Source organism: Phyllobates terribilis, unplaced genomic scaffold, assembly GCF_046119375.1.
Source record: "Phyllobates terribilis strain yellow unplaced genomic scaffold, ASM4611937v1 Scaffold_1__5_contigs__length_1240528914, whole genome shotgun sequence".
Lineage (NCBI taxonomy): Eukaryota > Metazoa > Chordata > Amphibia > Anura > Dendrobatidae > Phyllobates > Phyllobates terribilis.
The window spans coordinates 275,023,951-275,036,041 of NW_027362761.1; the positions used below are offsets into that span (position 1 = coordinate 275,023,951).

Below are 12,091 nucleotides of genomic sequence, written 5' to 3' on the forward strand. Positions count from 1 at the left end.
CACTGGCGTTTGCACAGTAGCATCTATCGGTAAGCGATAGATGCTACTGCGCAAGCACCGGCAAGCGATAGATACTACTGCGCAAGTATTTTACTGCAGCCAAATTTTTTTCCTTCAACAAAAGCCATTTTGCTGTCATTACATTTTTTTTCAAAGACCATAATATGAACGGCGCAAGCACAGTATTTAAAAAAGGAGGCAGGTCACTGAATGTTCAGTGACCTGTTATTTAAGCCCGTAAGTATGAATATAAGAAAAGGGACCAAATAAAGACCTGTTGAAAATACAGATTAACCAACAACCAAAAGACAGATTTCATCAACCCAGGTATCATGTTAATCAGTGTAATGACACCAACCTGACAGTGTATGTAGTTTACTTAGCAAAATCATGATGACAAGTTCGCTTTAATATATATTAGTATGTGTTTTAGTGCAGTATACACAGTGCCTTGTGAAAGTATTTGGCCCCCTTGAACTTTTCTACCTTTTGCCACATTTCTGTCTTCAAACATAAAGATATAAAATTCTAATTTTTCGGGGAAGAATAAACAACAAGTGGGACACAATCGTGAAGTGGAACGAAATTTATTGGATATTTTAAACTTTTTAAAAAAATTAAAAACTGAAAAGTGGGGCGTGCAATATTATTCGACCCCCTTGAGTTAATACTTTGTAGCGCCACCTTTTGCTGCGATTACAGCTGCAGTCGCTTGGGCTATGTTTCTTTCAGTTTTGCACATCGAGAGGCTGAAATTCTTCCCATTCTTCCTTGCAAAACAGCTCGAGCTCAGTGAGGTTGGATGGAGAGCGTTTGTGAACAGCAGTTTTCAGCTCTTTCCACAGATTCTCGATTGGATTCAGGTCTGGACTTTGACTTGGCCATTCTAACACCTGGATACGTTTATTTTTGAACCATTCCATTCTAGATTTTGCTTTATGTTTGGGATCATTGTCTTGTTAGAAGATAAATCTCTGTCCCAGTCTCAGGTCTTTTGCAGACTCCAACAGGTTTTCTTCCTGTATTTGGCTCCGTCCATCTTCCCATCAATTTTAACCATCTTCCCTGTCCCTGCTGAAGAAAAGCAGGCCCAAACCATGATGCTGCCACCACCATGTTTGACAGTGGGGATGGTGTTTTAAGTGTGATGAGCTGTGTTGCTTTTACGCCAAACATATCGTTTTGCATTGTGGTCAAAAAGTTTGATTTTGGTTTCATCTGACCAGAGCACCTTATTCCACATGTTTGTTGTGTCTCCCAGGTGGCTTATGGCAAACTTCAAACGAGACTTTTTATGGATATCTTTGAGAAATGGCTTTCTTCTTGCCACTCTTCTATAAAGGCCAGATTTGTGCAGTGTACGACTGATTGTTGTCCTATGAACAGACTCTCCCACCTCAGCTGTAGATCTCTGCAGTTCATCCATAGTGATCGTGGGCCTTTTGGCTGCATCTCTGATCAGTCTTCTCCTTGTTCGAGATGAAAGTTTAGAGGGATGGCGGGGTCTTATTAGATTTGCAGTCGTCTGATACTCCTTCCATTTCAATATGATCGCTTGCACAGTGCTCCTTGAGATGATTAAAACTTGGGAAATCTTTTTGTATCCAAATCCGGCTTTAAACTTCGCCACAACAGTATCTCGGACCTGCCTGGTGTGTTCCTTGGTCTTCATGAAGCTCTCTGCACTTGAAACAGAACCCTGAGACTATCACAGAGCAGGTGCATTTATACGGAGACTTGATTACACACAGGTAGATTCTATTTATCATTACCAGTCATTTAGGACAACATTGGATCATTCAGAGATCCTCACTGAACTTCTGAAGTGATTTTACTGCACTGAAAGTAAAGGGGCCAAATAATATTGCACGCCCCACTTTTCAGTTTTTAATTTTTTTAAAAAAGTTTAAAATATCCAATAAATTGTATTCCACTTCACGATTGTGTCCCACTTGTTGTTGATTCTTCCCAAAAAAATTAGAATTTTATATCTATGTTTGAAGCCAAAAATGTGGCAAAAGGTAGAAAAGTTCAAGGGGGCCAAATACTTTCATAAGGCGCTGTACTTATATGAAATGAGCAATAAAAAGACAATTAATAAATCACTTAGAAACAAAAAAGATTGACAGCAAAAAAGGCCACATAGCCCATCTATTCTATTTCTGGATGCTTTCCTAACACCACTTTTGTGAGTACTTTGTTGCATGTAGAAAACATAAAAGAAATTTACATGTCAGAACAGCACCATGGACAGCTATATATATATATAGTACAGACCAAAAGTTTGGACACACCTTCTCATTTAAAGATTTTTCTGTATTTTCATGACTATGAAAATTGTACATTCACACTGAAGGCATCAAAACTATGAATTAACACATGTGGCATTATATACTTAACAAAAAAGTGTGAAATAACTGAAAATATGTCTTATATTCAAGGTTCTTCAAAGTAGCCACCTTTTGCTTTGATGACTGCTTTGCACACTATTGGCATTCTCTTGATGAGCTTTCACACTTGAGACAGATAGTTGTGTTTAAATTTCTGGATTAAGGAGATTTCTGTTTTGTCTTAAAAAAAAAGTAGCTTGCCTGTCTTACAAGCCAGGAAGCACACTTTCTGTGCCACACAAGCATTGGTTTCAGGATTTTTTGCTTAGTAGCAAAATAGGACAGATGGGTTTTGTTCTGCTCTCCTTGTTTTCAATGTATGAAGAAAAAATGCTGTTATTGAGGTGCTGTTACTTCAGTAACAGAGCAATCATTTCACAGTCACACTGACTATACAGGTACAGCACTTCCCTATATCACTAGAATCTTTGGATTAGTATTCACAGACTAAGACTACCACTCCCAATTCCAATGTGTTTTAGCACTGCAATAGTACATCACAACCATCACAAACTCTTTGTATCCTTTTATTTTAATGAACTCTGAACTCCCATTACTATGCTGTAAACTCCTAAAATGGCACTGTTTTGCCTTTTTATCATTTTTTTTCCAGACTGTGATAGTGCACGTGATTGGCTATGCTAGGCCATGTGATCCGATAGCAGCTGGGCATTATGAGGAAGCCTTCACGGCTGCACCTAACATCATTAGCATGCTCTCTCAGTCTTCAGCAGTGTATGAAAAGACTCCGGGCATTTTTTTTTTTGCGATCCTTGTAAATTGAAATACAAAGTGTTATAATCCATGTGGACCTGTGAATTTGAGGAAACTAGGACTGTGTGGGCCATCATACAGTGTCAAGAGCTGTTGGGGCATCATATTATGTGTGGGGACATCTTGCTGTATGTGAGAATATCATACTGTGCGGGTGGGTTGTGCGTGCATTATACTGTGTGTGAAGGGCTGTGAGGGCATCAAACTATGTGCTGTAGGATCCATCATACTATGTAAGGGGGACTGTGGGGATCATCATACTTAGGAGGGGAACGGCGAGTAGATCATGGTGCAAACTGTTGAGCACAATGCAATTGCTGGAAAAACAGTAGTAGTATGATTTACTGCTTTTTATAAACTTTATAAATAGCAGAAATTGTTAAAACGTTTTATTAGCTGCTACTGATGAAAATACATTACAATATGCCCTATCATAACATGTATTAGCAGTAGTAGCTATTCACCATACTTAATTCTGCTCAATATTAAGTGCCAAAATGAATATTAATATAAAATAATAATATGTTAATATTAATATTGAGCAGAATCTATTTCAGCTTATTGGTTCTGCCCTACACAACAGTTATGGTTTCTCATGAGGCCCCTCAAGAAACTTAATAGACCACTTATGGTGTATACCTGTGACGCTGAGTCACTTCTCACGGACAAGCCGTGAGTCGGGATAGTCAAGGAGTCTAAGTCAAAAGCCAGGAGGGTACGTCATAAACAGAGGGAAGAGACAAAGGCGTAGTCAGGTAACGGTCCGAGGTCAAAATACCAGAAAGATAACGGATCAGAACAAAGGGGTTAAACAGACTGATGTTAGAACGAGGTCCAAACTCTTCAGATTATACAGCAAAAACTTGCTGACAGATTCCCTTTCACTGCCGACTGTATGGAAAATGTCAGTGTATGTCACTATAAAGTATGGATGCCTAAAATAAAATGAAAACTAGCATACAATTTCTCTATCATAACATATTGTACAAACACGATGATACAATTCAATCTACAATCTTATGTTAACAAGGCACAACTAGAAGTACAAGCAACTTTCAAAAAAGGCTAATTATATTTGATCATTATGATATAGGTTGAAAATACAAGAAAGTAACATGCTAGACAAGGCTGATTAACAGCTCCTTTTGCAGCAATTACTGCATCAATGCTGCGTGGCATGGAGGCGATCAGCCTGTGGCACTGCTGAGGTGTTACAGAAGCCCAGATTGCTTTGATAGCAGCCTTCAGCTCGTCTGCATTGTTGGGTCTGGTGTCTCTCATCTTCCTCTTGACAATACCTCACAGTTTCTCTATGGGGTTAAGGTAAGGCGAGTTTGCTGGCCAATCAAGCACAGTGATACTGTTACCAGGTACTGATACTTTTGGCAGTGTGGACAGGTGCCAAGTCCTGCTGGAGAATGAAATTTCCATCTCCAAAAAGCTTATCGGCAGAGGGAAACATGAAGTGCTCTAAAATTTCCTGGTAGATGGCTGCCCTGACTTTGGTCTTGATAAAACACAGTGGACTTACAGCAGCAGATGACATGGCTCCCCAAACCATCACTGATTGTGGAAACTTCACACTAGACCTCAAGCAGCTTGGATTGTGTGCCTCTCCACTCTTCCTCCCTACTCTGGGACCTTGATTTCCAAAAGAAATGCAAAATTTACTTCATTTGAAAACAACACCTTGGACCACCGATCAACAGTCCAGGTCTTTTTCTCCTTGGCCCAGGTAAGAAGCTTCTGGCGTTGTCTATTGGTCATGAGTGGCTTGACACAAGGAATGCGACACTTGTAGCCCATGTCCTGGATACGTCTGTGTGTGGTGGCTCTTGAAGCAATGACTCAAGCAGGAGTCCACTCCTTGTGAATCTCCCCCAAATTTTTGAATAGCCTTTTCTTAACAATCCTTTCAAGGCTGCGGTTATCCCGGTTGCTTGTGCACCTTTTTCTACAACACTTTTTCCTTCCACTCAACTTTCCATTAATATGCTTGGATACAGCACTCTGTGAACAGCCAGCTTCTTTAGCAATGACCTTTTGTTGCTTACCCTCCATGTGGAGTGTGTCAATGACTGCCTTCTGGACATCTGTGAAGTCAGCAATCTTCCTCATGATTGTGGAGGCTACTGAAACAGACTAAGGGACCTTTTTAAATGCTTTGGAAGCCTTTGCAGGTTTTTTTTGTTAATTATTCTAATTTACTGAGATAATGACTTTTGTGTTTTCATTGGCTGTAAGCCATAATCATCAACATTAACAGAAATAAACACTTGAAATAGATCACTCTGTTTGTAATGACTCTATATAATATATGAGTTTCACTTTTTGTATTGAAGAACTGAAATAATTCAACTTTTTGATGATATTCTAATTTTGTGAGAAGCACCTGTAGTAGCATACCATACCGTTCAAAATGTTGTTTTGTAATCGTATCATTTTGTATGAAAGCGATTGATAAATTAAATGCATTAATTTAGCCTTGCATTAATTTTTCCTTACATAACACTAATATTAAATACTTAAAAATTGCAACCTCTGAAAAAAAATGCAGTATTGCAAAAACAAACTTCAGATTCTCCATGGTTCTAATAAACCAAATATAGGTAACCGAAAAGGTATGACTCTTGCAGCTGCAAAACAGATATTAAAATATTAAAATGTTACATCTTTTTGATCCCAGGATTATGCTTATTTTAAAACGTAAATATTCTGTTGTACAATAAACACATACACAAAGTATGATAACAACGATCATTTATGTGTTTGCTTTAAAAAAAACTGAATTGAAAATCGATATAATTAATATGAATATTATTCTTAAAAACGAACCATGTTTGCAAATCACTGGGAATTAATACTATTAATGTATTCTAATATTAGACTTTAGTATTTTCTAATTATAGATTTTGCATTCAGTTTGTACTTGATTCATAGACTTTTGATTAGTGTTTATTCAAAACTATGCAATTAGTAAATTAAAAATTATTGACACTAACAAATATTTTCAGTTGCATTGACAAATATATAACCTACCTCCACCATTCTGATAGCAGATGTACGGGAACCTCCACACATTTCCCAAGTCAACTGCAAATCCAATGACAGAGAGTAGAAAGTCCATCTTTTTGCTCCACTTGTCCCTTGAATCAGTCTGAGAAATTGAAAGTGGTAAAGTGTTATTGTTGGAAGGAACTGCATCATGTTTGGAGAGCTTGTCTCCAGGAGCTGTGGAGTTCTGCTCAGACATGATGTCTCTCGTGTAAACCAGGCAGGATTTCAGCGAAATAAGTGTAAGTCAGGGAGAATTTCTTAATCCTATTGATGGGAGGCAGAGAGTAAAAGGAGGAGGGCATAATATAAAGTGGATTCTCCACCTTCACTGTGCCAAATCCAAAAGCATAGTTCATTGCGACTAAAGGAGATGACATAAAACAACTGTATTCACATGTAAAGCGCCATGGAATAAATGGCGCTATAATAAATAATAATAATAATAACTGTATTCCTTTTAGCTCAACACTTGTTTGCAACTTTAACATACAATGGGTCTCACAAAAGTAAAATAAAAATCAATCATACATCAATTGTGCTGCCAGACACGCTGCTGTAAATATCTAATTGCCTTATGGCAAGCTTCCCATTCATGTCAGGAAGCAATTGAGAATGCGTGCCAAATGTTGATGCACAGACCAAAAGAAAATAATGTAATATCATGTAAACTAGAAAAATCTGTGTGGTGTTAAATACATTTATGTTAAAAAAGACAACTTTTATTATATTAGCAATAATTTAGCTAGACAGCACACACATCCGTACTGCCAGGCTGAATGGCACTACAGGTCCCAGCCACCCTAATCTTAGTGGCTGGACAGTGCCTGCACCGCCTAGAGCTTCTGATTCTTATGTCTCTTCTATCACCTGTGCCGTCCACAAAATGAATACAGCAGCACCTGGTGGAAAAAAACAGACGTCGCAGGAGCAAGTCCTGGAGTAAATGTGACAATGATTTTGTGGCGATTATTATTCTGCCACCAATGTACATATGTGAGATGTGTCTAAGGGATATGAGCACGGATCTCTGTACAAGCAATGGTAGATAGATTAGAGAGGAGAGGATAGTGAGTAATCTGACTAGCTGCACTTCGATAATCTAGGGAGGGAGATGTAGTGGGCAAACTTTTAGGTAGTTTATTCACTGTACCTTGATATGATGAGGTAGCGATGTCTAGACAAGATGAAGGGACAAGTATTAGGGGTAGAAGATAAAAGACGGAGGATAGAGGATGGAGGATAGAGGATAGATTTAAAGGGAATCTGTCACCCCCTTGGGACTTTTCAGACCGCTAAAATGGGCATACAGGTTATAGAAATGCTGGGAAGGCCGACGCCTGTGCACAAGTTCCCTGCTCCACAAGGCTGTACAGACGGCAGGGAGAAGAGCAGAGCCATGCAGGTGCGGGATCCGGCCGGGAACAGCACGTCACAGGGCCCTGTGATGTGCAGGAGAGATGGGGTAAGTATGATAATAGGGCTAGTAGGCGGGGATTTCTTAGCGTCCGGGCGACACCAAGAAGTCATTTAATAAAAATGCGATTACACAGAAAACAGACCGCTAATATGGGCCATACAGGTAAGTATAGATTAACAATTCTATAACCTGTATGCCCATATTAGCGGTCTGAAAAGTCCCAATGGGTGACAGATTCCATTTAACCTAAAAAATCCTATCTCCAGCACATTACTGCCAAGATGGCTCTGACCAGAAAGAACAGGATGTGAGAAAACAGGATAGGAGGAGCTAAAGAGAAAGGCATAGTGGGAAATTATAGCTACAAATACATGAAAACATATTATAACAAAGGTATACAAACACTGTACATCCAGCTTATGGAATATATTCAAAACATATTATATTAGGCATATGTCCCTGCAATAGCTGTAAGTTCTGCAGAGGATGGCTGAACAGCACACTTATTAATGCAGTATATTAGTGTCATAGCAGACTTCCTCACAGACTTCACAGCTGTCCTGTTTTTAAACTCATAGGCATGTGACCAAATCTGACCAGACCTGTCCATCAGCTTCCTTATCCCCTCAACGACCGCCGTAACACATTTTCACGGCGGCAGTTAAGGGTACTTATTCCTCAGCGTCGCATTTTCATGGTGTAGCGCCCCCCCCCACCCGAGTCGGAAATTCTCCAGAGTCTCAGCTACTGGGGGTAGCTGAGACCCTGGAGAATATGATCAGGGCCGGTTTTTCCAGTCCCCTGTCACGTGATCGGAGCTATTCGCCGAATAGCGGCAATCACAAAAAAAAAAAGTGTGTCCGCGGTTTGCAATCATTTCTCTCTCCTCTGACATGATATACATGTCCCTCCGCTCCCCGGCATCTTCCGGTAAAAAAAATGGCAGGCGCATGCGCAGTGCCCCCACCGAGATCTGCCCGGCAACAACAGGGAATTTTCCTTATTGGTTCATTTTGATCACTGTGATAAACCATATCACAGTGATCAAAATAAAAAATCAAACCCCCTCTTGTACCCCCCTTAGGTAAATAAAAATTATAAAATAAAAATATTTTTTTTTTTCAGGGTTAGGGTAGGGTTAGCCCAGAGTTAGGGTTAGGGTTAGGCCAGGGTTAGGGTTAGACCAGGGTTAGGGTTAACCTAGGGTTAGGGTTAGCCCAGGGTTAGGGTTAGAGTTAGCCAAGGGTTAGGGTTAGCCCAGGGTTAGGGTTAGGGTTACGGTTAGGATTAGGGCTAGGGTTAGGGTTAGGGTTTTGCTAGGGTTAGGGTTGGGATTTTTTCAAAAGTAAAGAAAAAAAAATGATGACGATATGGCGACGAGTGTTGAGCGCAAGTGCTCGCTATTTGAGTTTGCACCGGGTGCTCTGGTATGCACAGAGTATTGTGGGTGCTTAAGTGACATGCTTGAGTCCTCGCCCTGCATGTTTTACAGTTGTTACACAGCCAAGAAAAACACGTGGAGATTGCCTGCCATACATGAGCGATCCCCGTATGTGTTAGAACCGTGAAACATGCGGGGCAGGGACTCGAGCATGTCACTCGAGCACCCGCGATACTCGGTGCATACCCGAACACCTGATGCAAACTCAAGTAGCGAGCACTTGCGCTCAAGACTAGTGACAACTTATTCAATAGGATGACCTAATGTTATCAAATTCTGTGTTGTACCCCTGGGTTCAAAATGTTCACTATATCCCTTTAAAAAATCCTTAAGGGGTCTAGTTTCCAAAATGGGGTCACTTGTGGGGTGTTTCCACTGTTTAGGCACATCAGGGGCTCCCCAAACGCAACATGGTGTCCGATAATTATTCAAGCAAATTTTACATTCAAAAAGTCAAATGTCGCTCCTACCCTTCCGAACCCTGCCATGCGCCCAAACAGTGTTTTTTCCTCACATATGGGGTATCGGCTTACTCAGGAGAAATTGCACAACAAATTTTGTGGCCCATTTTCTCTTGTTAACCTTGAGAAAATTAAAAATTTGGGGCCTGACGTAAAATTTGTGTGAAAAAAAGTTAAATGTTAATTTTTTCCTTCCACGTTGCTTCAGTTCCTGTGAAGCACGTGGAGGGTTAATAAACTTCTTGAATGTGGTTTTGAGCACCTTGAAAGGTGCAGTTTTTAGAATGGTGTCACTTTTGGGTATATTCTGTCATGTAGACCCATCAAAGTCATTTCAAATGTGACGTGGTCGCTAAAAAAAATGGTTTTGTAAATTTTGTTGGAAAAATGAGAAATCGCTGGTCAACTTTTAACCCTTTTAACTTCCTAACAAAAAAAATTTTGGTTACAAAATTGTGCTGATGTAAAGTAGACATGTGGGAAATGTTATTTATTAACTTTTTTTTGTGACAAATCTCTCTGATTTAAGGGCATAAAAATTCTAAATTTTCAAAATTTTTCGTCAAATTTCCATTTTTTTTCACAAATTAACGCAAGTCATATTGAAGAAATTTTACCACTATCACGAAGTACAATATGTCACGAAAAACAATCTCGGAATCAGTGAGATCCATTGAAGCGTTCCAGAGGTATTACCTCATAAAGTGACAGTGGTCAGAATTGTATAATTTGTCTTGGTCATTAAGTACATAATTGGCTCCCTCCTTAAAGGGTTAAAGCACAACATCAGCTTTTTTTTTTAATTTCAGCGCTGGAGTGGCATAGCTAATGTAAGTTCTTTGCCCCGAGTAATATACTTACCAGACACCATCTTCATCTATTCTCACTGTCGCTCCAGTCGTCTTCTGTAATTTGCTGGATCGCTCCAGTGTTTGCTGAAGCGAGGCTCTCATAGACTACATTGATTGATTTACACATCCAATCAGTCAGAAGTTGCAGTCATAAGATGGCAGAAAGGGGCCAAAGTGGCGTCAGGAACCGCTGCTGATGGCAGCTGATAAGTATATAACTGGGGCAAGGTACATGGATTAGTGATACCACTCCAGTGCTGAAATAAAAAAATATATACTGGAATGGTTCTTTAAGTGAATAACACTGCTCATAGGAAAGCATTTTTTAATTGGAAGATTGGAAGAAGCTGCCACAAAATCATGTCCCCAACAAATTTTCTTTAAAAGAAGAAACTAAGCGGACAAGAAAGAAATTTCCAAATATAATCTAATGGAAACAATTCTAGAACTTTAGAATCTAAACTTTAAAAATCTAAAGACTATATAATAGCAATACAAACATTGTTATATCATTAAATTCAATTTATTAATGAAGATAAATAGAGACTATGGTATCAATGATCTGCAAATTTAACTTTTATTCTATTATTTCTCCTTATTAAACTTGTGTAATACACGGGCATATCGCTATAACAATTTCAAAGTATCAAGAAAAATGAAAAATCAGGCTTATGCCTGCCCTGAGGCTGCTAGTCAAGCGTAGAAGTGGAATCCTCATTATGAGCATATTTTTTGTGTCAGTTTGAATAAATAAAAGTTTTGTGGACTTTCCTTCCTTGAAGGAAAGTTTCCCTGGGGGTGTTTATGCTTATCAAGCAAAAAAGGGGAGTAGAATTAGAGTTTCATCTGATCTGAATATATCTGTGTATACAAAATTGGCCCCTGTATTGAGTAATGTGTGATACCTTTTCTTCACTCTGGTCAAGATTTCATTTGTCCAGTTAAAAGTGGTCAAATCTCAGAGTCAGAAAACTTCACAGTTATATCTCTGCTCTGAAATTGAGAAAAAGGAGTGGTGTTTAATGAGAAACTAAACATATTTAATCAATTAGGGTATGTGCCCAAGACCTGCGCTGCTTACAAAACGCTGCGTTCTACATTAGAAGCACAGTGGATGTGATTTATAGAAATCCCATGTCCACTGTGCTTCTATTTGACGCATAAACTCATACGTGGCGGGGTTTACGAGCCGCAGCATGTTAATTATCTGCAGCGGAGACGCGTAGTTTCACTAGTAGCCATTCATTAGATGAGGTAAATCCCCATGCTTCAATGAACACATGCGGATTTAACTGCGTGATTTGAATGCAACGTTTTGGACGCAGTGAAAATACGCTGCTTCCAAAAGGCTACTATTGCCTGATCGTGGGCACATAGCCTTAAACAAAGTAAAATCCACAGAAAAAAAGGTTTCCTAAGAATGTAACTCTGAAGAGTTATGAATACTCTATGGAGTTTCAAGTCCGGTAAAGAAAAAAGAGGGAAAGCAAATGACTGCATTCAGAGACAATGTCTCTCATAGAGAAGTGTACAAATTATTTGGGGTGAAGGCTGAGACATGCATAGCTCCCAACAATCCCAGATTCAGTGGGACTGTCCCAGCATGGCGGGGTGGTGTGGGGGGTCGCACATCTCTGGGACTCAAACCCACAGCCTCTATAATTGCAGGCAGGAGCTAAAACCATGAGCCACAAGCACCA

At 39.5% G+C, this 12,091-nt stretch overlaps 1 protein-coding gene across 1 annotated transcript in view; it reads right to left on the reverse strand.

The window, feature by feature from the left end:
- LOC141257868 (sodium-dependent serotonin transporter-like) overlaps window positions 1-6,475 on the reverse strand; it is a 188,122-nt gene extending 181,647 nt beyond the window's left edge. The window contains exon 1 of the mRNA XM_073672880.1: window positions 6,204-6,475. Within this exon, the coding sequence (XP_073528981.1) occupies window positions 6,204-6,417 (214 nt within the window). The 5' untranslated portion in view covers window positions 6,418-6,475. The remainder of the gene's footprint in view (window positions 1-6,203) is intronic.
- Window positions 6,476-12,091: the final 5,616 nt, after the last annotated feature.